This window comes from Bufo gargarizans, chromosome 11, assembly GCF_014858855.1.
Source record: "Bufo gargarizans isolate SCDJY-AF-19 chromosome 11, ASM1485885v1, whole genome shotgun sequence".
Taxonomy (NCBI): domain Eukaryota; kingdom Metazoa; phylum Chordata; class Amphibia; order Anura; family Bufonidae; genus Bufo; species Bufo gargarizans.
Window position 1 is genome coordinate 16,925,015 of NC_058090.1, and position 23,612 is coordinate 16,948,626.

The following is a 23,612-nucleotide window of genomic DNA, read 5'->3' on the forward strand; positions in this document are numbered from 1 at the left end:
CTTCCTGTATAGTGCCACACGCACCTCCTGTATTGTGCCACACGTACTACACCCCCTGTATAGTGCCACACGTACTACACCCCCTGTATAGTGCCACATGCATCACACCCCCTGTATAGTGCCACATGCATCACACCCCCTGTATAGTGCCACACGTACCACGCCCAGTGGTGTAGCTAGAAATGACTGGGCCCCACAGCAAATTTTTTAATGGGGCCGCTCCCCCAGTATGTTTTTCGCAACCCCTTCCTTTCATGCTGCCCCTATTCCTGTGGCTAGTAAAGATGGCTCTCTCAGACCAGGCCCGGCAGCTGTTCCATCCGTTTCCTACACTGTTTATACTGTCACTGTATATAATTTTATTGGGTAATACTGTTGAGGGGGCCCTGACCAAATATTTTAGTCCTCCTCCTCCTGGATGGGCCCCTTTTGGGTCAGGGCCCCAAAGCAGCCGCTTGCCCCAAAGGCTACGCCCCTGTATACTGCCACGCGCACGGCGCCCCTGTATACTACCACGTGCACCACACCCACTGTATAGTGCCACATGCACTGCGCCCCCTGTGTACTGCCACAAGCACCGCACCCCTGTAAACTACCACATGTACCACACCCATTGTATAGTGCCACACGCACTGCTCCCCATGTATAGTGCCACACACACACACTGTATAATGCCACACTCATGTACACTGCGAGCTGATTGGTTGTTTGTTGCACCTATTCTCCAATCAGACTTCAGCTTTCATTTGTCTAAGGCAGGTCAGGACACGTAATCTGTAATCTGATTGGTTACTAGTTGCACCTATCCTCCAATCAGACTCCAGCTTTCATTTGTCCAGGGCAGGTGATGACATGTAAGCTGCTAGCTGATTGGTTGCTATGGACAATTCCTCTACAACACCCCATGTATATAAGCACCTATCCTCCAAGCAGACTCCAGCTCTCATTTGTCCAGGGCAGGTAAGGACAAGTAAGGGTACTTTCACACTTGGGTTGTGAGGATCCGGCAGGCAGTTCCGTTGCCGGAACTGCCTGCCAGATCTGGAAATCTGTGCGCAAATGGATAGCATTTGTAGACGGATCCAGATGCATTGCAATACCGGATCCGCCTCTCTGGTGTCATTCGGAAAAACGGATCCAGTTTTTATTTTTGTTCACATTTTTAAATGTCTGTGCATGCGCAGATTGGGAAACCGGATCCGTTTTGCCGGCATTAATGCATTTCAGTGGAAAATTTATGTCGGATCTGGAATTCCGTCAAGTGTTCTGGAATTTTGGCCGGAGAAAATACCGCAGCTGTAAGAGTCACCGTAAGAGTGACTGAACTGAAGACATCCTGAACGGATTGCTCTCTATTCAGAATGCATGGGGATAAAACTGAAGCAGTTTATTCCAGTATTGAGCCCCTAGGACGGAACTCAATACCAGAAAACTTTAACGCAAGTGTGAAAGCACCCTAAGCTGTTATCTGATTGGTTGCTATGGACAACTCCTCTACAAGACCCCATGTATATGAGCACCTATCCTGCAAGAAGACTCCAGCTTTCATTTGTCCAGGGTAGGTGAGGACATATAATCTGCAATCTGATTGGTTACTAGTTGCACCTATCCTCCAATCAGACTCGAGCTTTCATTTATCCAAGGGAGGTAAGGACATATAAGCTGTTATCTGATTGGTTGCTATGGACAATTCCTCTATAAGGCCTTATGTATATGAGCACTTATCCTCCAATCAGACTCCAGCTTTCATTTGTCCAGGGCAGGTGATGACATGTAAGCGGCTATTTGATTGGCTGCGATGGTTCCTTCCCTAGCTGTCCTGTTTTTATACAAAAGACGAGCACAGTCATCCAGTTCATCGAGATGGTTGCAAGAGAACAGGGAGCGGAGAGGAACTGAACTGCCTCCCGAGGCGAAGAACAACCTTGGCTCACAAAAGGAGACCTGTCTGTGAAATGATGCGTCCTCCTCAATAAACCAGCCTGTAATAATGGCAAAATGGTTGGGTAGGACGCGAGACATCAAAACGGATTCAGTTTTGATAAAAAAAGTGACTTGCGATGGGAGATAAGCGGCTGCTGGACAGCACTGTCACCACTTATCTCAGGAGTGAGAGCAGAATTGCACAGGACCCCAATAACCCAGGTCCATATGTCCTTTGAGGGCATAAGGATGCCATAAAGGGGAACCCACCCTCTCTGTATGGCCCCCTCCCGCAATGGCCAACCAAGGACAACCACAACGGCCGCCATTACACCTTCCACATAACTTTCCATAAGTACAGCCAGGATACCGGATTTTCTAAACCATCGGATCCCTAGGGACAGGCATGCACACCTCTCCCGGCCTGACAACTCCTATGGCGGCCATTTGTTTGTTAACCAGCTTTCCCAAAAACAGATAAAAGTAAGAAGCGGCAGAGCAGAATTTGTAATCAGCGTGAAGACGAGGAGGACGATGGAGCGAAAAGCATCAACCGGGAAATTCACCCCAAAGATGGAACAAATCAATCCTGTGCTTCAGTGGCGGCACGTGGACCCGCTTGTGGCCTAACTCCACGGAATCCATACAGCATCCACAGTGGAGCGATGACATCACCAGGCAGTTAGCGTGATATCATTGAGCTTGAGCGCCGCCCACTGTTTGTGGGGGTCTAGGGGAGCACCCCTCAATATCCTGACAGCCCGTCTGCAACGCCTACATTATCAGACTGTGATGCAGCTCCATTATGTCGTTGTCTCTGGCCGCAGAGTAATTAGCAATTGACTAATGACGTCATCGCAGAAAACCGTACGTGCAGCCCTGCCAGATGGTGCGAGCAGCTCGCGAACACGCCGCCCACTGCGCTCCCATCCACAAGCAGGGAGAAGGGAAACACGATTTGGGATATAAATAAATTAGATGGAAAAAGAAAGACGCTGAGAGAGTCCAGAGAGGATGGCCGCCAGGGGCCAAGGGGCTCCAGGGTGACAGCAGGGAGGTGTGCGAGGATCGGGTCTTAAAGGGATTGTCTACTTCTATGTATAAGGAAGCTCTGCAACTTGTGTTTCAAAGCGTAAATGTCATTACGCCTGCCTGGCCCTGTCAATCAAAGCGCAGAGGGCGTGGCAGTTGCAGAGACAGCAGAGTCTTTAGGTGTATTGGTAACGCCCCCGTTGCTCCTGGAGGCTCATTTGCATATTTTATGACATCATTTTTCTCAGCAATGTGGGCACGTATGAACGTGGGACCAACACAGATGCCTTCAGCTGCCAAGCGCACATGTCAAAGTCATAGGGACAAATCTGCTGACAGATGCCCTTTAAATAAATGGAGTGGCAGTCGAGCATGCACGTGGGACTGCAGGAAATAGCCAAGCACTGTACTGCCATCTCCAGCACTCCCATACAGGAGCGGCCCGCCCTGATGCTCCATCTACTTTGGGGACAGATGGCTCATTCAGAGGACAGCTATTCCTCCAGACTCTCCCATACACACGAATGCTTGTCCAGCCGAGCATGCATGTGTTTTCAATGGCAGAAAAGGAGGTGGTTGCTCATCTCCAGTCAGAACAAAAGGAAGGGGCGATGACATTCAACATGTCCGATCCTTCCTCCTCCTGTTCAAGGCTGCACATGATAATGGACCGGAAGCAGAGGGTGGGGCCCTCGGTGCTGCGGCACAGCACCGATATATAGGTTAGTGCTTTTCTTAAACGGACAACCCCTTTAAGACCTGCTGAAGTTGGGACACGTGCAGATACTGTCCCGGTCTCTGGGTGGCTGGTGTTGCCTGTGCGCCCCTAGGCACCAGCTGCCAGCACCCTCAAGAGCTGAAGCCTTTACAGGACACACCCAACAAGCCTTCCAAGGTGGGAAGGACATGCCCTTTTACAAACCAGCTGCTGGCACATGCGAGGAGCACCGTGTCCCGCCAGCTTCTCCCTCCGTGGGGCGCCACCGTGCTGCACCTGCCCAGCATTCATGACATCCGTAGCTGTCTTTCACCCCCCAGTGCCATATGTAAAGGGAGGGCGGAAAACTTGCGGCACTGCGGAAACTGACCCCCGCTGTGAGCTTTAAATCAGCAGCACGTCAATTTATGAAGCTGCACCTTCAAGATCTCTACTTGCTGTCAGTGAACAGAGACATTCCAGTTTTTATCGAAAAGTGGAACATGGTCATTGTCTTCTCCTGCTCAATCAGCTGAGGGTGTGTTACAATGTAGCGTTGTAGGAAATCCTCTCTGAGAAGCTGCAGACATCGCTCTCCTGTCCTCGACCCCAGGCTGAAAGAGGACACAGAATAAAACGGAAGGAAGAGCTACAAGTGATGTCTGGTGCAGACAGGAGGATGGGAGTGGTGGTGATAGATGCAGGTGGGATGATGGGGGAGCTAGTGCGTGGTAAACATACTGTAGGGTTTACAATGGGAGTAATAGTGATATATGTCGAGAATAGTATACAGAGGAAGGATGATGGGTGTCATGGTGATAGATGCAATATTGTATGCAGAGATAGGATGATGGGTGTTGTGGAGTGCAGTATACAGAGGAAGGATGATAGTTGTGGTGATGATAGGGGACTGTATAGTATACAGAAGCAGGAAGATGGGTGTAGTGGTGATAGAAGTGCTGTATACAGAGGTAGGAAGATGGGTGTAGTGGTGATAGAAGTGCTGTATACAGAGGTAGAATGATGGGTGTTATAGTGATGGCTGCAGTAAAGTATACAGAGGTAGAATGATGGGTGTTATAGTGATGGCTGCAGTAAAGTATACAGAGGTAGAATGATGGGTGTTATAGTGATGGCTGCAGTAAAGTATACAGAGGTAGAATGATGGGTGTTATAGTGATAGTTGCAGTAGTATACAGAGGTAGAATGATGGGTGTTATAGTGATAATTGCAGTAGTAGTATACAGAGGTAGGATGATAGGTGTTATAAATTATAATGATAGCTGCAGTAGTAGTATAGGATGATAGGTGCAGTACAGTATACAGAGGTAGGATGATGGGTGTTATAGTGATAGCTGCAGTAGTAGTATAGGATGATAGGTGAAGTACAGTATACAGAGGTAGGATGATGGGTGTTATAGGGATAGCTGCAGTAGTAGTATAGGATGATAGGTGCAGTACAGTATACAGAGGTAGGATGATGGGTGTTATAGTGATAGCTGCAGTAGTAGTATAGGATGATAGGTGCAGTACAGTATACAGAGGTAGGATGATGGGTGTTATAGTGATAGCTGCAGTAGTAGTATAGGATGATAGGTACAGTATACAGAGGTAGGATGATGGGTGTTATAGTGATAGCTGCAGTAGTAGTATAGGATGATAGGTGCAGTACAGTATACAGAGGTAGGGTGATGGCAAGGAACAGAAAGATGAGAGCATAAAGAGTAAAAGATGATTGAAGTATAGTGTACAGACCGGGGGGGGGGGATAAGGATGATGAGAGTGGTAGCCACACACTGAGGAACTCTGGTATACTACTGTCCCACGATATCCAGGCTCCGGAGTCCGGACGTCCCGGGTCCCGCTCGTCACCCCCCCCCAACTCCCGCTCCACCTCTCACGAGAACACCCCAAAAGAAAGAGGGGCGTGCCCCCAAAAAACAACGGGGAGGGGCCTCGACCTATAGACGTTTACCCACGTGATTGAAGGCAGCCAATGGGAGCAAGCGCGGCTGGAGGTGAGGCGCTGCGGCAGCAGCCTGGGAAGAACTGAGGGGACTAGACGGAGCTGCCAGAGAAGAAGAGGAGGAGGAGGAGGCGGCCGGGGGAGGGGTGAGTGTCACCGAGAGCCGCCACCACCAGCCGCAGCCTAGCCAGGAGCGCCGCCATGCCGAATAAAAACAAGAAGGACAAAGTGAGTGTTCCGTATCCGGCCGCAGCGTGTGCGGGGTGGGCGGCGGCGCGGGGACGTGAGGGGAGGTGCGGCAGCAGGGATTGAACTTTAGCGGGCGCTCCAGGGCCTAGCCCGGGACTGGAGTAATAGAAGTTGTGGGGAGGCGGCATCCCACACAGCAGGTCGCCGGTCATCCCCCGGCATGCAGGGGGGGAAACTTTCTACGTGCACGCCCGGCTTCTCCTCCTGCCTGCAGCATAGGGGGCGTGGAGCCCTGACAACATCTGGAGCGGCGGAGCCCTGACAACGTCCCGAGCTGCGGGCGTCAAAACTAGTGCAAGCCGGACAGCCCACAGCAACCAATCAGGACGCTGCTTTCATTTTACACTAAGCCCATGAGGAATGAGAGCCGCGATCTGATTGGTTGCTATGGGAAACTCTTCCAGTCTGAATAATTCTTCACCCCCTGAAGCTTCTGTAAGGAGGCGCTGACCTTTTCTACCATCACAGGCTGTCAGTGAGGCACGGTGACAGTTCCACGGACTCCTATAGGAAATATCTCATCATAGTCTGGTCTATGACCAGTGACAGCTCCGTCCATGTGTCACTGGGCAGAAACCAAAATGAAAGGACATTTTTACTTTTCAATACAATATTATATATATATACCATGTATGAAGTTGTCACTGTAAACATTACATACATATCCTCTGGAGCGGCACTCCCTATTCTGCTGGTTGGCAATAAAATCATTCAGCAAACTTGCTGTTGGTTATATTCCTAACAGCGCAGCTTTAATGTATGTACACAGTGACTGCACCAGAATAGTGAGTGCAGCTCTGGAGTATAATACAGGATGTAACTCAGGATCAGTACAGGATAAGTAATGTAGGTACACAGTGACTCCACAAGCAGAATAGTGAGTGCAGCTCTGGAGTATAATACAGGATGTAACTCAGGATCAGTACAGGATAAGTAATGTAGGTACACAGTGACTCCACAAGCAGAATAGTGAGTGCAGCTCTGGAGTATAATACAGTATGTAACTCAGGATCAGTACAGGATAAGTAATGTAGGTACACAGTGACTCCACCAGCAGAATAGTGAGCGCAGCTCTGGAGTATAATACAGGATGTAACTCAGGATCAGTACAGGATAAGTAATGTAGGTACACAGTGACTGCACCAGCAGAATAGTGAGCGCAGCTCTGGAGTATAATACAGGATGTAACTCGGGATCAGTACAGGATAAGTAATGTAGGTACACAGTGACTGCACCAGCAGAATAGTGAGCGCAGCTCTGGAGTATAATACAGGATGTAACTCAGGATCAGTACAGGATAAGTAATGTAGGTACACAGTGACTGCACCAGCAGAATAGTGAGTGCAGCTCTGGAGTATAATACAGGATGTAACTCAGGATCAGTACAGGATAAGTAATGTAACGTATGTACACAGTGACTGCACCAGCAGAATAGTGAGTGCAGCTCTGGAGTATAATCTGTAAAATGGTGTTTAGCAGTGAACTCGTACTGGTCTCTCAGTTTACATTCACCTTCAGGTTTTATGGGGGGTGGCAGTGGCTCTGGAGCGCTGCCCAGTGTGAGAAGTCACAGATGACGGTGGTTTTATTAACTGGTGCCTCTGTACAACACTGAATTCTATGGGGAGTAAAGGCAAAGTCCTAGCCCCGGCCCCGTGATAAAGTTGCACAGTTTGACTTCTGTTGAGACGAGATTTTTCTGCAGCTCTGTTATTAGAAATGTTACTTCATGCCGTTCACATTGATACTCGCAGACGGGGGCTGGTGTGCGATTGTCCTGTGACCCACAGTGGCGGTCCGTTACCACCGTAGGCCACTGCGGGGTCACCTGCACATTGATCAGCCCCACACATGGACAGAATGCTATCGCCAGTAGTTTCCATGCTGTGGCTCACTATCTATTGTAAGACTATTACTCTCAACATTCTCTAACAGCCACTGTTGGTTACAGCATGCTGGGAGTTGTAGTTTTTCAACAGCAGGAGGCTTTAGGTGCCAGTTGGACTAGTCAATTGGTGGCAGTGGATTTGATTTCTCGCTCCATGGACTTTGTCAGCCCCAAAGTATGGATGGTGGAAATTTCTTCTTTGGTTGTAGGTACGTTTCATCATTACTGAGGTCTGGTGACCCATTTCTGAAATGTGCAGGTGTGACCCCGGGACCCCCCTTGATCCCTAGAACGACACTGCGTCACTTTTGACCCCACACTTTGCTATACTAACACTGTCCCATTGAAGAGAATGGGGTTTTGTGCAGCCCCCACCTAACGCTGTGTAGGAGAATAGCCGAAAGCAGCCCCTGCACCTCCACTAATACTGCAGCCCCCATGTGCTAGAAATTAGGGGCTCCTGGGGATCGCTCCCTACAGGTTAGAGAGGAATTCAATCAGTATTTACAGTCAGAGAATTTCATTTTTGTTTTCTTAAATTTGTGGCCTTTGATTATATTATTATACGTTTTCTGATGCCGTTTAGTGTAAAGAGGTTGGCGTTTTATTATCTTAGGCAATCGCATGAATTACAATTCCCCAATGGAAGTCATCCAAAGCAATGGGGGGGTGCTAATAATTGTCAGAAGGCTTCAAGGTCGTTCAGCGTTCCCCACCACCTCATGTTTTTCTGCTTTCGTCTGTCCTTTATAAATGAAGGGGTCTATTCTATCGAAGCGGTGCTCTGCGATCTGTTGTTCCCCGTTGTCAGCCATGTCATGCCGGAGCGAGGCCGTCTATAGCGTCAGTCAATGGGATGAGTGACAGGAAGTGTAAAAACCTCCCTGCCCCCACAATCACTACTGTACGTCACGTATCTTCTCCAGAGATGTTCAGATCCATATGTGCGGTCTCCTCCTATTACACGCCCCCACAGGCTTCAGGTTTGGTTCGATTTGGCTCCATAATTCCGCTTTAATCTCCCGTTGACTCTAGGTTGGCTGCAAAACATTGATCCCGGCTGTGAGCACGCCACCTTTACCCCCCTGGTCCAGAGAAAAGTCATATTGTTGTCCACAAAACAGACTAAAATAGGACATGTTCCTCTTTTTTTTTGCAGCCCCATTGAGATGACCGAGTCCGCAAAAAAATGCGGATCTGTTGCTGACTGAAACTACGGTCTTGTGTATAAGCCCTAAATATCCCCCTGGCTCCTGGGGGGTCACGGTTGGCCTCCCCCTGGCTCCTGGGGGGTCACGGTTGGCCTCCCCCTGGCTCCTGGGGGGTCACGGTTGGCCTCCCCCTGGCTCCTGGGGGGTCACGGTTGGCCTTCCTCTTCCTTTGTCTACGGATTTCAGGGTTAGCTCTGGCAGGCCTGCGTACCTTGTTTGTTGCTTGCAGGAGAACTGGGGTCCGATTTTACTAATTAAGATTTTTAATTTTAATTTTTTTTTGCTTTGTATTCTAGGAACCTCCAAAAACTGGAAAAAGTGGCAAAAGTGGAAAAGAAGGACAAGAGAACCCTGAACATGAAGTGAGTGCTGGCGAGGGCCCCTGTGCGGCTCTGGCACGCGTCAGGATTTTCTGTGGTAAAGCAGGAGAGCTGGGACTGTGGACGGAGCTTAGATCAGCACAGGAAATGAGGAGCAGCCGGCATCAAAGGGAAACGTGCATCAGGAGGAGTAGATGCCCCAAGTGGTGTTAAAATTTGGTCTCTAAAAGCCAGTCTTGATGACAGAGGTTGGGGGGGGTGTATGGTTTGTGTGCATGTTTGCATAGATTGCTGAAGTAGTCTGCTTTATATATAGACATCCACAATGTGCATGGAGCAGCTGCATATTGTCACCTAACATCTGCCCTTGGATAAAAAGAAAGAGATGGTATGTCAGATTCAAATTCTCATGATCCCCAAATGCCTAGAGCAGTAAGAGACATCTTGACATTTAAAGGGGTTATCCCATCATAATGATCACTGTTAAATCTGTTAATGATTTGACAGTGATCATTTTTGTAAATATACTTTATTAACAAATCCCCACCGATTAGGATAAAATTCATACCCACTTACCTGATTGTTGTGACTCGGTCTCCCCTGGTTACGACCACTGCTCTTCTCCAAAAGCCGGAAGGTCGCACTTGCCCAGAAGACGACTCCTTTTCTCCCGGCCGGTCCGCTCGCTGTTCTGAACGCGCACGCTGCCGCGCATGCGCGACGGTGACTTCTTCCCGGCCAGAATAGTACAGAGCTGCGAACGCGCACGCCGGCTCTGTAGGAATAAGTCACCATTGCGCATGCGCGGCGGCGTGTGCATTCAGTCCAGCGCGCGGCACGGCCGGGAGAAGACTTTAATCAAGATGAAACCCGCCCCCAGCCAGAATCCAGGAAGTGAACGCGCGGTGGCAGCAGGTAAGTATAAAAACGCTAAGTGGGATAACCCCTTTAAGAAATTGTCTGCTTTTTACTGTTAAATACCTATCCCCAGGATGGGTGATCAATATCCGATCGGCGGGGGTCTGACTCCTGGGACCTCTGCGGATCAGCTGTTTTGAAGAGAAGGCAGCTCTTGTACGAGTGCTGCCTTCTCTGCTCTCTTTACCGCAGTGACGAGCAGTGTAATTACAAGCATGGCGTCCCCCCGTTTACTTCTATGGGATGACCTGTAGTATTCACTTGAACCGAGCCGTCCCATAGACGTGAATGGGGATGCCATACTTGTAATTACACTGCTCATCATGCAATTGCTGCGGTAAACAGAGCAGAGAAGGCAGCACTCGTACGAGCGCTGCCTTCTCTTCAAACTGTTGATCCGCAGGGGTCGGACCACCGCTGATCTTGAGGTTATGTAATCAGTAGTAAGAAGCGTACAACTCCTTTCAGTCTGCATCAATACTCTTTTAGTCTTTAACCCCTTCCAGCCAAGCCTATTTTTGTTTTTTTCCTCTTTGCCTTCCAAGGGACATAACTTTCTTCTTTTTCTGTCAACGTGGCATGTGATGGTTTTTTTGCAGCAGGACGAGTTGTACTTTTTAATAGCACAATTTAATGCTCCATCTAATGTATTGCAGAACTGTAAAAAAAAAGTTGCGGGCGGGAATGTGGGTGAAAACAAAACAATTTGGCCATTTCTTGTAGGCCTCTTGCACAACGACCGTGTGGCTTTTCTGTATTTTGCAGTCTGTTTTAAATGGATAAGTTTTTCCTTTTTTGATCAGTAGTGTTTCCGCTTCTGTTTTGTTTGATTTCCGTTTGTGATCCGTTTTTTTGCGGATTGGAAACAGAAGCATACAATAATGTTTAAACAGTAAGTACATAAAGAAATTGGGCCGGGCATAACATTTTTCTATAGTTTGTCTTCCGTTTTTGCGGAACCTACAGATGCAATCCGTATGCATTCCGTTTATTTTTTTTTTGGCGGAACCATTGACTTAAATGGAGCCACTGAACGTGATTTGCGGGCAATAAAAATACGGAATGCATACGGAGTACCTTTCAGTTGTTTTTGCGGACCCATTGAATTAAATGGTTCCGCGTACCGACCGCAAACGGAACGTAACCGGGTAAAAAAAATAAACGTTTGTGTGCAAGAGGCCTTAGGCTTTCATTTTTACGAGGGTTTAGTGTTTGGTAAAAGTTACGTGAGAAAATGTATTCTTCGAGTCGGACTACAGCAGTACAAGGTTTTGGAGGTTTTACTAATTTTAAAAAATCAAAAGCCTTTTGAAAACCAAAATTGATTTGTGTTGCCATTTTCTGAAATGCGTATATTTTTGTTTATTTTTTTTCCCCCATCTTCACACCAGCTGAGGGAGGTACCATTTTGGGGTACATACTATTTGAAAAATTTATTTTTTAAAGTTTTTTTGGGAGGTTTAGTTGACCTAAAAATGGCAATTCTGGCATCTGGATTTTATGGCGTTCACCATGTGTAATAGTTTGAACATTAAGGAATTGTTTTATTTTTAATATTATGAATATAGAAATAGGGTGATGAGTTGTGTGTCTTTTTTTTTGTTTTGTTTCCTTTTATACTTAAAGGGGTTATCCAACACCATACAACTGGGCCCCTCACACGGAATATACTTACCCCTCTCCTGGTCCCCGTGCCGCTGCTGCTTCTCTCTGTACACGGATGCAAACATCCGGTGTCGGGGGCGAGCAGCCAATGGCAGATGGGGACAAGCCTCCCTAGCATCGGCTATTTTCATCCATGTACAGGGAGAAGCAGCGGTGTGGGGACCAGGAGCCGGGTACGTATATTCCCTGTGAGTGGCCGAGTGACTGTTGTATGATGTTGGATAACCCCTTTAAGCCCCCTTAGGGGACTTGAACTTGTGAGCATTTGACATAGTGATTTTAACAAACTCCCTGCCTCTGGGTGTAATGGGAGCAATAACCTGGCATGCCTTCTCCAGACCCCTGACGGCTGCTTGGCATGCCGCCGATTGTGTCGGTGTCCACGTCGATTGTTTTCTCTTCATCCCAATGTCTGCCACATCAGAATACGATCTTATCTGATTGCCGCAGTTTTTGCTGATCTACCCATGATGCTGAGTGATGAGTTATCAGCTTGTCAACCCTTTTCTATACCACAGGCTAAACTCGGGGGGGGACTTCTTATTATTGGGGGGGGCTGCACCACTTCCATAGACTCCATCAATGGGGATCTTGATTAGGGGACCCCCCTTCGATGTCAGCTCAACAAAGGTGTGGTGTTTTTTTTTGTTGTTTTTTTTTATATACCAACACTATTCTAACCTTTTGGGTGTTTGCCCAATATAAGTGGTCATTTTTGGCAAGATAGACCTACATTATGTTTTGCATGAGACGCTGTGTAAACAAGAGGTTATTCCAAACTTGGCAGCGTCCGCTGTTGATCTCTTGTAAGTAAATTTTCGGAGGGCAGGATCCTGCAGGCACGTGCAGTATGTAATTTGGCACGGCGCTTGCCAATTGTGGCAGGGCAAGGCTGTTATTACAGAGGTATACTCCCGGAAGACTTCCTACTGTATACCTCCAGTATACTCCACTGTATAGATATATTGTACCTTGGCATATATGTTGGCAAGCTTCTTTACAGAGACTTGCATCGCGTAGCTTGTAATATGCAGGCGATAGGGAGTTTTTCCCCCACCCGATGACTGGTGTGAAGATGACGCTACCCAGAATGCAAATCACCGGAGCGCGCATTCGCTGATCTGCATAGAGAAAAAATTATTGCGCCAGGTTTTCCACAGCGGAAGTCGCCGAGCAGTGTTGAAGGGGTCTGATTTCTCTATAGGGCCTGTCTAGTGTTTTCACTTAATAGGTTAAGATCTCGCCACCTTCTTGTATGCGTACCTGACTTCCTGTGTGTCTCGTATCGCAATGATCTTACTGTTCCCGCAGCGCACATTCGCCTGTAATTACTTTCTTTGATGTGCTGCTAAGATTGACTCTGAATGTAAATGACAGACTGGTGGCGAGAGACGTCGTCTAAGGCAGGAACATGAAATAATATAGAGAGAAAAATCCCTTTAAGACAACCCTTCACGATATGGACCATAAAAGACGTGGACATAATTTCGGGGGGGAGGATGTCTTCCATTTGGGGAATCTTGTGTGAACCAGAACTACTGTATAAGAACTTCATCTGAATGGCTGCCATGTACTAAGCAAAACTGCATGGCTGGTTGCATCTTCCCCTGTTTGCCCCCTTTAAATCCAGCACCTTTCTGATCTGGTAGGTCAGGCATCCTCAAACTGCGGCCCTCCAGCTGTTGTAAAACTCCCACAATGCCCTGCTGTAGGCTGTTCTGGCATGATGGGAGTTGTAGTTTTGCAACAGGTGGAGGGCTGCAGTTTGAGGATGCCTGGTCTAAATCATCAAATGGCCAGATTAAAGAAGTAGTCCCATCTTAGAATGCCTGTGGTAGGTGCTGGAATATCAAACATTTTAGACCAGGCATGCTCAACCTGCGGCCATCCAGCTGTTGCAAAACTCCAACTCCCAGCATGTCAGAACAGCCTACAGCAGGGCATTGTGGTAGTTTTACAACAGCTGGAGGGCCGCAGTTTGAGGATGTCTGACCTACCAGATCAGAAAGGTGCTGGATTTAAAGGGGGCAAGCATACCGATCTCATATTGTAGTTGTATGCTAGAAGTGAGCATTGGATGATCAGACGTCTAACTCGGGGATCCTCAAACTGCGGCCCTCCAGCTGTTGTAAAACTACAACTCCCACAATGCCCTGCTGTAGGCTTATACCTGTAAGCTGTTCAGGCATGTTGGGAGTTGTAGTTTTGCAACAGCTGGAGGGCTTCAGTTTGAGGATGCCTGGTCTAAATCATCAAATGGCCAGATTATGGCTACTTTCACACTAGTGGCACAGACCTCCGGCAGGCTGTTCCGTCGGGTGAACAGCCTGTCGGATCCGTCCTGCCACTAGTGACCGTGTGCCTCCGGACTGCCGCTCCGTCCCCATTGACTATAATGGGGGCGGAGTTCTGGCAAGGCACGGCGAGAGGCTGCCGGAATAAATGTCGGACATGTCGTAGTTTTATTCCGGCAGCCTCTCGCCATGCGCTGCCGTTCCTCGCCGGAACTCCGCTCATGCCCCCATTATAGTCAATGGGGACTGAGCTGCAGTCCAGAGGCACGCGGTCACTAGCGGCAGGACTGATCAGACAGGCTGTTCACCCGACGGAACAGCCTGCCGGAGGTCCGTGCCGCTAGTCTGAAAGTAGCCTTAGACATTTACATCAGCATAATATGGCCTCTTGCACACGACCATATGGATTTTTCTGTATTTTGCGGTCCTCAAAAAAACTGATCTGCAAAAAATACGGATGACGTCTGTGTGCATTCAGTTTTTTTGCAAAACTAAACAGCGGGCCCCTGATAGAACAGTACTATCCTTTGTCCGTTATGCGGACAATAACAGGACATTTTCTATCTTTGAATGAAAATATAGCAATGGAAGGCATAAGGAGTACCTTCCGTTTTTTTGCGGATCCGTATATGGTACGCAAAAAACAGAACGTAAACTGAAAAAAAAGTTTGTGTGCAAGAAGCATCCCATATCCAACCTGGTGAGACGGCCACTGGCCAACACTTCCAAGCAGAGAGGGAATGGAGAGGAGGCACGCATGCCCAGCAATTCTATAACTCTAATAGAGGTGAATGGAGAAAGTGACGCACAAGGAACGCAAGGGAGGAGTCTACGGAAACAGTAAGGCATGCCTTCTACATCTCCATTCATTCTCTGCCTGCATTTGATGGCCAGCAGCCACCTCACCGAGAGCTTTGTGGCCCCCCCAGTTCTGGAGATAGGTGGACCCCGCATATGTCACACGTATTGCTTTCTGTGGATATGTCATAAATGTGTAAAATGGGAATACCCCCTTTTGAAGGGGCTTCCCCAAAAGAACATTTCTCACCTATCCCCAGGTTAGGTAAAAATGATCTGATCACTGGGGGTTCGATAGCGGAGGCCCCCACTGAGCTTGAGAACCGCTCCACTAGATTCTATGAGACGGTCAGAGAAAGCCAAGCAGCTGTATTTGACAGTCCCACAAACAGTGAATGGAGCAGGGGTCCTACATGCACCACTGCTGTATTCATGCAGAGGACTTGGGGACCACTGTTTTTGTGATTAGTCAGGGAGCAAACAATCGGACCCCCAGCGATCATACATTTATCATCAGTCTGGGGATCAACCTCCTAAATCATCAGCTGTTGATATTGGTAACACACTTCTCTTTTCACTCTCCCTTCATTCCTCTGGTGATGTGTCCTCCATAATGCCATCCCCTTGCAGCATTGGCTGGTGGCCACCGTGACGTGGCAGTGATTGGACGCTGAGGAGACGGTATTATGTATGGGGATTCATGAAAGTATTATGAGCGTTATTTTTAGGAGCGATGCCTGTTGTTGGAAAATCCCTTCCAGGTATAGACGGAATATTATGGAGTGCAGATCATGGGGGTAATGGCAGCGGCAGCAGAAAAAGTTTGGTGGTGCAAGGAGGGGAGTACTGACAAGTTGGTGGTCTGAGACAGAATATTATATAGGGTTCACTGTAGTCCAATGCACAAAACTGCAGACAGCCAGTAGCCTGCATCCAAAATTCTGGTTTGCCATTGTAAGAGATTTCAGGCTGTTAAGGTACCCACACACCTAGGTAGCTGTCGGCCTCAAGGCTCTCCTTCCGGAGTCCTTCATACGTGCTTGCTTTGGCTGAGTGTGTATGTGCTTTCATTGGGAGAGGAGAAGGTCGCTGCCAGACACCTGTGGCATCGGGTTATCTCCCGGAAGAACCCAAGGCTCAAGCTTTTAAAGCACCCGACACGATCTGTTGTGGGAGAGTCAGGAGCGCCCCATACACATTAGACTGTCAGCTGGTCCTGCCAAAACGGCCGGTTCGTCCGACAGTAGCCTAATGTGTATGGGAGCTTTTAGTCATGTAGCCTGCAGCTTGACAGGACCGGGTGGTCAGATATAATGGGTCTCTCTCCCTCCACTTCTGCTGTGGTGGAAAATAGTACTGTGTGATGCTCAGGTGAAATTGTATCTGTGGCCAGATTTATGTTTTGGTACCTTCATTTTATAGATGTATATATTATTTTTTTCTTTAGGTGTCTAACAAGAAGGCAAACAGTGCCCCCCCACCAGCTCAGGTATCGAAAATCAAGGTACCCACCCCTCAAGCTGTTGTAAAGAAGGAAAAGCGTCAGAGCTCCTCAAGATTCAACGTGAGCAATAACCGCGAACTTCAGAAGCTGCCAGCTCTCAAAGGTGCGTGCACGGTCTAATTGCTTATAGCTGGGCATCGTGCGTTTCCTTTCTTGCGCTGGTTGTCCTGAAAAACAAAATAGTTGTCATCTTGCCTGCTTGGATAAAAGTAATTGTATTTACTGGTGTATAGCGGCAGCATTCCTCACCCCGGAGTTATTCCGGACACATTTCAGAGCATATACAGGCAAGACTAGGCACGATGGACTGGAGCAGCCTGTATTGCGTTGGTGAGCTGCTCAGAGAATGCCTGCTGCTACATAGATGCAGCCGCTACGAGTGGACCACTGACATAGACATCTCATAAATGAGGCCAGTGCTTTGCTGGCATTGCCTGCATGGCAGCGGTAGAAGGGTTAACTTTTTGTTCTCGCCTTGAAAAATGAGCTTTCTCACTAATAGGCAATTGCCTATAATGCACTTCTCTAAAATTAAGTTTGTTGTCCAACTTATTTAAAGACTCGCCCAAAAATCCTGTACTACTATAATGCTCCGCCATGCTGGCCATCACCTCCATTCTTTGTTTACATGGCTGCAGCCATGACATAGCCATGCACTCCGTGTGACAAGTGCAGCAAATCACTGAGGCTGTCTGCAGCATCAGATGAGGTATACGCCACATCGTCACTGCAGTCAGATAAGGCTACTTTCACACCTGCGTTCGGTGTGGATCCGTCTTGTATTTGCACAGACGGATCCGCACAGATAATGCAAACGCTTGTATCCGTTCATAACGGATCCGTTTGCATTATTCATAAAAAAATAAATAAAAAAAGTCTAAGTCAAAACGGATCCGTCTTGACTTAAATTGAAAGTCAGTGGCGGATGGATCAGTTTTCAATTGCACCATATTGTGTCGGTGAAAACGGATCCGTCTCCATTGACTTACATTGTAAGTCAGGACGGATCCGTTTGGCTCCGCATCGTCAGGCGGACACCAAAACGCTGCAAGCTGCATTTTTGTGTCCGCCTCAAAAGCGCAACGGAGACCAAACGCAGCCAAATTGATGCATTCTGAGCGGATCCTTATCCATTCAGAATGCATTGGGGCTGAACTGATCCGTTTTGGGCCACTTGTGAGAGCCCTGAAACGGATCTCACAAGCGGTCCCAGAAATGCCAGTGTGAAAGTAGCTTAAAAAATCTTGTCAGGGAGGACGGTAGCGGCGGTGCTAGAAATGGCTGGAGATTTACTGGGGAGTATAGGATCTGTATTTTTATTTTGTTACGTCTAGTGGCTTTGGCTCTGATCCGGAATCGGCAAAAACACTTCCATTTTTAATGATACAACCAGCTGTATCCGTTATGAATGGATTCCGTTGTATGACGTTATGTATCCGTTATGACGGATCCAGTATTACAACCGTTGTAAGTCAATGAGTACTGGGTCAGTTTTCTATTGTCCCCTTGCAGTGGTTTTCTGTCCGGTATGGGAACGCAACAAAACAGAACGAAATGCCTTCTGGTGCACTCCTTTCCGTTCAGTTTTGTCCCCATTGATAATGAATAGGGACAAAACTGAAACGTTTTTCTCCGGTATTGAGATCCTCTGCCAAATCGCAATACCGGAAATGAAAAACGCAGATGTGAAAGTCGCCTCAAAGATGCTACCCTGTCGGATCCGTAACTATAATGGGGACCAGTGAAGATCCGGCAGCAGCACAGCAAATATGCCAAGAGGTGGCCGGACAAAAAACTGGTGTGGATTGGGGGAAAAAAAACTACTAGAACTAATATCTGTGCATTACATGTTCTGTCCCTTTTTTATTATCCAGTCCTGATTTTTACTTCAAAAACTGCATCTAAAAACCTGAACATGGAAATCCAGACTAAGGCCTCATTCACACGGGCGTCGCGTGTGAGGGCCGAACAAGATGCGGGTGCGTTGAAGGAAAATGCGTGATTTTTTTTTTTCCAGCGCGAGCGCAAAGCGTTTTGCGTTTTCCACGTGCGTGAGAAAAATCGGCATGTTTGGTACCCAGACCCGAACCCGGACTTCTTCACAGAAGTATGGGTTTGGGTTAGGTGTTCTGTAGATTTTATTTTCACTTATAACATGGTAATAGCATTCTTAATAAAATGTCCATTAAGGGGTTAAAAATAAACAAATTTAACTCTCCCCATCCACTTGGTCGCGTAGCGGATCTCCTCCTCTTTCTACTTTTTTCAGGACTGACGTCATCAAAGGTCCTGTAGAAAGAAGAGTACCGTAGGTCCGCTACGCGTCCAAGTGGATGGGGGTGAGTTAAATTTGTTTATTATTTTTAACCCCTCAATGGACATTTTGCTTAGCATTCTGTAATAAGAATGCTATTATTTCCCCTCATAACCATGTTACAAGGGAAAATAATATGGATGATATAGGAAGCAATATGGACAATCGCAATACATTAGTAAGGGCCTTTATATTAACTTTATATGGTAAATGCCATTTGCTGAAGTGAGAGAACCCCCTTTAACGTTCAGTCCTGTCTTATAACGCTGATTACTATGATTCGCACTATGCTAAGCATTGCATTCTGAGAGCTGCAGAGTTTTGCGTTTGTGAATGCATCAGGCTACTGGATGTCTGCAGTGTACTACGGCCTGCTCTGTACAGACACCGAACCAGCAGGGGGCTCCAACGAGATGCAAGGTCCTGCAGCCATCAGACATGAATTGTGAGATGTGATGTGGCTCTGCCTCCAGGGAAGACATGGAAAGCAAAGTATTGTCTTGGGTTCAAATTTGATCAGGAGCAATATCTTGAATGAGTTGGTATATTCTCAGCGTTATTGCGTTTCTTTCATTCAAGATCTCAAGTTTCCTTCCACTCTCCCAAGTACATGGTTGAAAGGGTATACCAGCCAGTGGATTGGTGGTAAATGCTAGATCGGTAAGGGTATGGCTTCTGGGTCCCCATGATCAGCAGAGCCCCTGCAACTAGGAGGAGTTTAAATAGACATGCGGTTGAGCAAGCACCCTGATGCACCATTCAAAGTCTATGGCACCGAGCATAGGTCTGAACCCCTTTGGCACCGCTCAGAAATTTCCTTGACCCTGGATCCCTCACACAATGTGGCAGGAATGAAATAAAGGAATTCCGGAAGGTGTTAACCTGCCAGTAATGGAAGCGGTTAAGAGTTTATTGCTCCAGCACAATGAACAGAGTAAAACCAAGAGTGACTGCAGCTTTACCTTGTGTTCCTGGGACTGATGCTATTATTTATCACTTGGCTTGGGAGTTAATTTGACAATCTGCCAAACTAACCCCCTCCCCTTTCATTTTGTTAAAAGTTTCGTCCTAGGCAGCAAAGCCTATTAAATTCACCTTGTCTGTTCTTTTGTTGGAATATTTAAGCCCAGCCCGTGTGGCATTGTCACGTCCTGCAATAAATTCTTGCAGCGCGGCTTTAATTAGCGGAGAGGAGCGTCATCCTGATATGGAGATCCTTATGGAAACCTAAGTCTTGTCTGGGTCTAGCTGTGACCAGGTATCGGAACCCTGACCTGCACGGAAGGCTTCAGCGCTGCAAGTAGCTAATCAGCGGTTGTCCCATCCCGCAGTTTCCACCGCAAGATGGAACTTAGTACTTTCCATAAGTCCCATTGCAGTGAATTGGAGCTACTTAAAGAGCGTAGCAGAACATGTTGCTATTTGCGTAGCTCCCAGGCCCGCTCAGCAGTTTCCGTAAGCCCAGCCACCTGAGGTTGGTGCTTAGTCCCACCTTGCCATGGAAGCGGCCATAAAACCTGAAAACTGTACTGGAACGTATCCCCCCCCCCCCAGAGAAGGACTAAATAGGCATAAGGCCATCCTTCATATAAGATAGGGCCAGGGGCTATCCATAGTATTTAGTATATTGGGCAGACTAGATGGGCCAAATGGTTCTTATCTGCCGACACATTCTATGTTTCTAAATCGCAGTTTGGACGCAGCCTAAAGTTGTGTCGACCTTTGTTTCAGTTCCTCACCATTTTTAAGGTCTCCACTTGCTGTCAGTGAATGGAAACACTCCCGACATCCAGAGTCAACTGACACAATTGCCTGGCTCACTGCTTTGAATCTGGCCATACGAGTACGGTTCACATAGAGTACTGTGGAGTGGCACCGTCTGCCTCCATTTCAGTGAATGTGAGCTTCAACGACCGGATCCCCTCTACCCGGTCGGTGGAGTCATCATGGCGGCATGTTAGAAACCAGATAGATTGAGGTTATATGCATTTTGCCATTGGACGTGGTGCAGTCGTCTTCCCTGGCACCTGATTAGTAATAACAGCGCCAAATCGCACGTGACTCTGGCATCTGCTTTGCTTCACAAACCCGCACACTGGTGACCTTTGTGTGTTCCCAGGAGAGATTCATTATTTAAGGCTCTATTGTTTGTGCCTTGTAATTGACAGTGAGACCCATGTCCTGCGGGGCTACCTCTCTGCAGCTGGAGGGCACTGCCAGGTTCTCCAGTCCTGTGTTCTACAAAGGAGTGGTCCCCGCTGCAGCCAGGATTAAGAGAGCCACCAGCTCCAGAATTATAATACCGCAAAAAATGTATTAGCATTGTTTATCGTTTTACCGTTTTGAGTATGCAGTTCCTGTGCAGACCTATGTGCTTTCATCTATACTGGTTACAATAAAACTCTATGTATAGCCTGTCCCTGCGGTCATCTGTTGCCTCTCTGTGCCTTCTCTCCTCATTTCTCTCTATTTTGGTAAAAGAGGGTCTGCGTTGGAGCTGTATACATGAAAGTTGCAATGTGAACATAATCTTAAAGGGCTAGTCTTGGATTTTTATGTTGGTGGACTATTCCGCAAAAAACGGAAATGACTCTGCGTGCATTCCGTATGTCAACATGTCCGTTCCGCAAAAAAATAGAACACGTCCATTTTGTGGACAAGGATAGGCATTGTTACAATGGATCCGCACAAAATGATGGGTTGCAGGGTGGTCATAGCCATGGTAACAAGAAGTGTATTATGACAGATGCCGACTGCACCCAACGAGTCCCTGTGTCTTGCAGTGGGGTCCATCGGGGGTCTGTCGTGCACCGGATTTGTCATAGTTTCTACTAACTGAAAGACAGCAAGCAGAGATCTTGTAAACCATGAGTAACTAAAATAAATAAATAAATTAAAATGTTATGCTACGTTCAGATTGCACACTAGGTGGCAGCGTACAGAGTAACCAGAGGGGATTTTTATATGGAAAATGTTTTATGTGATAATAAACCCCATGTGATTTGTCAGTCAGGGGCACATTTCTCACCTTCGCAGCCTGTGGTGCGTCGGCCACACACGTGGTGACACTGCTCATGATGAGATGTCACTGAACCCAAAGCCTGCCCCTTATAAGAGGACGCAGTGAATGTTTTTAGAGACTTGGTGATCATATAGATATTGATTTTCGTACAGTCAGCCTGTAAAGGCCCCAGCTTAAAATGTATGATTACAGGGAAGCACAGGTTGCATTCTCCAGGTTCCAGGTCCTTTCAAGGCATAGAGGGCGTTTCACTGCTCGGACCACCGCTACCCCGTCTATTAGCCATAGAAATGAGCTGCTCCGTCCATGGAGTACTCCGCCTTACTCTGATCACTCATTCATTCCAATACTGTGTTTATTCTGCGACTGCTCGTAGCGCCCCCTCTGCTGCCAGACTGGATCGGCAGGTCCTCCAAAGCATGAGGAGCGTGTCCCCACGTCCCAATTAAACAGAGCTCGCTATATATCTGTGTATGTGAGGGAATGTAGTACTGCCAAAGGCACCATGGGCGCCATACCTGCACGATGCCTGTGCAAAGAGCCGATGGAAACCCTAGTTACTCACAGGCAATGGTACTTGGTTGCAAGTAATCAGCTCTTACCCCTTTTTGGGGGGGCACTGGATGCAGTGAGCAGTGATTTAAAGGAAATGTCGAAGGCGTCCAGGAATGTGGACATGTCCTATGTACATTGATAGGGACACGGGTGGGAGAAGGTCAACCCATCTCCACACTCCCCTCTGACCTGTTGTGTGGACACTGATGTGGCCATCGGTCAGCCAGTGGAATGGGCCACGTGGAAACACACCAAGAAGCCAATGTAGGCTGGGACTGCTTCAAAAGAGACCTGTGGTACTGGTGTGACTTGTTCCAGGCATTCCCTCTTCTGTTTTGCTTCACTTTATGTGCCTGGTGCTGCCGACGTGCACTGGTGTTTGCCGCTTTAGGGAGTATTATGTGCACTGCGTGATGTTATTTGGTTGGCACTGCCGGGGGTAATATGAGCAGTGCACAGTGGTATTCGGTGCTGCCACGTAGGTAGCACGGGCACTTGTTCGCTGGCGATGCCTGCCATCACTGTGGATTAACAGGAGAATCCTAAGTAGCAAAAATCTGAGAAGCCCCCCTGACGTACTGGACACCCCCTTTGGGATTTAGCCCTCTTCACTGTCAGGTTTTTGTTGTATTTTTATTTTTTTCCTTTGCAGTGTGAATTCTTCTTTCACAATGGGATCTGCCACGTGAGCGCGTCCTTGTAGTCCTGGCTGCATTCAGAATTCTGTTGGTTCTTATTGGAAACATCAAGCTTGTGATCAGACACTGAGGCCTCATTCACCCGTCAGAGTTTGGTCAGTGGTTTCCATCAGTGATTTGTGGGCCAAAACCAGTAGTGAAGCCTACACAGAGGTAAGGTATAATGGAAAGGTCTGCACATGTTCTGCGGTTTTGACCTGGAAATCACTAAAGGAAATCGCTGACCAAACACTGAAGTGTGAACGAGGCCTCAACAACCTAGCTGGACTTCTGTATAGTGCAGTTTTTCTTTAATCGGTTTACTGTACAGAGCCCAGTGTGAAGACCATGCTCCCCTGAGTGCAAATCACCAGAGTAAGTTTTCTGCACACTGAACAAGCAGGGGATGTAGGAAGATTTCAGCTGTGACCACAGCAAAGCAAGTGCAGCTCTGGAGTATAATACAGGATGTAACTCAGGATCAGTACAGGATAAGTAATGTATGTACACAGTGGCTGCACCAGCAGAATAGTGAGTGCAGCTCTGGAGTATAATACAGGATGTAACTCAGGATCAGTA

The 23,612-nt window shown here is 47.6% G+C and overlaps 1 protein-coding gene across 1 annotated transcript in view; it reads left to right on the forward strand.

Moving 5' to 3' along the window:
• The first annotated feature begins 5,665 nt into the window (after positions 1–5,665).
• PPP2R5C (protein phosphatase 2 regulatory subunit B'gamma) overlaps positions 5,666–23,612 on the forward strand; it is a 72,886-nt gene continuing 54,939 nt past the window's right edge. Inside the window, exons 1-3 of the mRNA XM_044271456.1 lie at positions 5,666–5,846; positions 9,263–9,328; positions 16,409–16,568. Of these exons, the coding sequence (XP_044127391.1) occupies positions 5,820–5,846; positions 9,263–9,328; positions 16,409–16,568 (253 nt within the window). The 5' untranslated portion in view covers positions 5,666–5,819. The remainder of the gene's footprint in view (positions 5,847–9,262; positions 9,329–16,408; positions 16,569–23,612) is intronic.